Below are 2333 nucleotides of genomic sequence, written 5' to 3' on the forward strand. Positions count from 1 at the left end.
TCTAAAACAAAGATTTAATAGGGCATAATATGGCCAAGTGTTATCTGGCTTCTCCGAGAAGCTAATGGATGAAGTGAGAGAAAATTACACGCATCTGAAAATAACCCCTAGAGTTAGACTGTTCAGTAGTTATAAGCTAGTTATATGGCTCCAAACAGGTATTTATTAAGTTTCAAATATTTATGGCATTATAAGGGATAAAAATAAGAGCAATGCACTTGACTATATAAATACAACCCCTCCATACCTGAACTCTTCTGTCCCATGAAGCCTGCTCTACCTCCCATGCTGGCTCACGGGCACTGATTGCCAACAAACACAGGGCACTGCCCCACACTCTCTGGCCTTCTCATTCCCCTGCATGTAGCAGATTGGGGTCCTCCTGACTTCCGTTCTTGGCACATCATGCACCTTTACCTGATTTACCATAGTAAATACTACTTCTTTCATTCAAGAACCACCAAGTTTTCCATAAAGCTGTCAGGATCACCTAAAATGTACTTCTGACCAAGTATTTGCCTGGCTTCCAATCCTATGTTCCTCGTTATCTTTAGAAGAGTTTAATCCCCAAGCAAGGTATATCAGAAATCTTTTAAGATCTGAGTACTTTGATTAACAGATTCTCAGATCTCATCTTAGAAACCTACCTGCCCACACTGCTTTTTTGTGTTTTTTTGTGATGCTACACTACGAATAGTTCTCCCTTGGTGCGGGCCCACCTAGGACTTTGTGAACACTGTTCCTTCTAAAGAAAGGAAATTTCGAGAACATAATAATAAGTACTTTGGTTTGGGCTGACATGGTACATGATATTTATTGAGTGTCTACTATACCCTATGACATAGTGCAGTTATGAATTTCTTCACCACAAGCATCACTTCAAAAAAAATATCCACTGGACTTCAGGAGATGAAAACAGAGCAGTAGCACTGGGAAACAGAACATACATCCAACATTAAGCAGGTTTGTGGGGCCCTCGGGCAGAGCAGAAGGTAGAGAGGACAGCGTTTCAGTGGGTGTGCGACTAGGTGAGAGTGGATTGGACCTGTACTCAGGCAGAGAAAAGTGCAACTGCATTCATGACCACGGCCTCAATCACGTCTGTATTACTTCCACATCCGTCCCCATGGCACACACTCCATAAATATGGATGAAAACAAAGATTCTTGTGTACGCAGAAATACCTGCATCCCTGCAGCTCCAACAAGGAGGATTTTGCCAGCCCACCCACCTGCACATCAGCATAAAAATAATGAGTGTCATTAAATAAAAATAAATGGACTCTTAACAAGTGCCTTGACCAGACAGCACCACAACATTCTACCTGACTCCGAAAGGGCAATCAATAGTAAACAAGCAAGCAGAAGGATACAATTCAAACTCCATGTCCGACATGTAACAGGAAGGTAGATCCGATAATCTTATCACCTGCACAAACTCTAAGGCAGGACCGTAATAATGGAAGACCTAGAAAACAAATTTAAATTATATGGCATTTGGAATATGATAAAAAAAGATGACACGAATACATTAGTGATTAAAACTTTAAAGCCTTAAAATCAATCGTAAAAAAAAAATAAAAAAGGTTTACACATATCATGGAAACCAAACGTTTGACACTCTGGAACAGAGAAGAACATTTTCTGTTTTGATTCTACCTTTCAGAGAAGAGAGCCAAGCATGGAGACTTCTCAGTAACTGGAAGGAAGTTTACGAAGGGAGAAAGGAGGATAGAGGAAGGCAGGGAACTGAGGAAGAGTTCTCCCCCTTTCCTGCTTGCCTTCTGCAAGATGGCCAACTCAAGGGCTAGAGAGCTGATTACTCAAGTAGACAGACAGGCCGCAGGAGTAAGAAGGAGAAAGAAAAGATTCCAGGACGAGGCTAGGTTGAGTGTCATGCTGTGAATTTAATTTTTTTTAAAAGAAATCCTTGGAGGAAAGATGAAATTAGAGAAACAGATGGGATAATTAATCTAGGAAATGCCACTCAACGATAGAAAACTGTGGAGTTTCCTTCGACAGAGTCTAAAACTCAACTAAGCATGAGCTACTGAGAAAGCACAATCGTCTCCAGAGTTATGGCCGGAGTGCCCCACTCTGGTCGAGCAGAGCAAACAGAACTCTTCTAGAGGAACCACACCGTGTCTTAAGCCGGCAGGAAGCGCCTGGACCACGCATGATTTTATGTCCACGTGGACGTACTCGCTCCTATAGCACTGAGCTGAAAGTGACTCCTCAGCAATGGGGGTTGGGGATTTATTGTTTGTTTCGATTAATCACCTACTGATCAGAAAACGTTATTCACCAACTTGACACCTTTAGAATTTCATGATC

At 41.8% G+C, this 2333-nt stretch overlaps 1 protein-coding gene across 1 annotated transcript in view; it reads right to left on the minus strand.

The window, feature by feature from the left end:
* Nucleotides 1–2333, minus strand: part of LOC101657156 (MDM2 binding protein) — a 68304-nt gene that overhangs the window by 50494 nt on the left and 15477 nt on the right. Inside the window, exon 9 of the mRNA XM_004697665.2 lies at nt 1373–1467. Coding sequence (XP_004697722.2) covers nt 1373–1467 — 95 coding nt within the window. The remainder of the gene's footprint in view (nt 1–1372; nt 1468–2333) is intronic.

The sequence above is a fragment of the Echinops telfairi genome, unplaced genomic scaffold (genome assembly GCF_000313985.2).
Source record: "Echinops telfairi isolate 266 unplaced genomic scaffold, ASM31398v2 ScPeMD7_1;HRSCAF=3_0, whole genome shotgun sequence".
Lineage (NCBI taxonomy): Eukaryota > Metazoa > Chordata > Mammalia > Afrosoricida > Tenrecidae > Echinops > Echinops telfairi.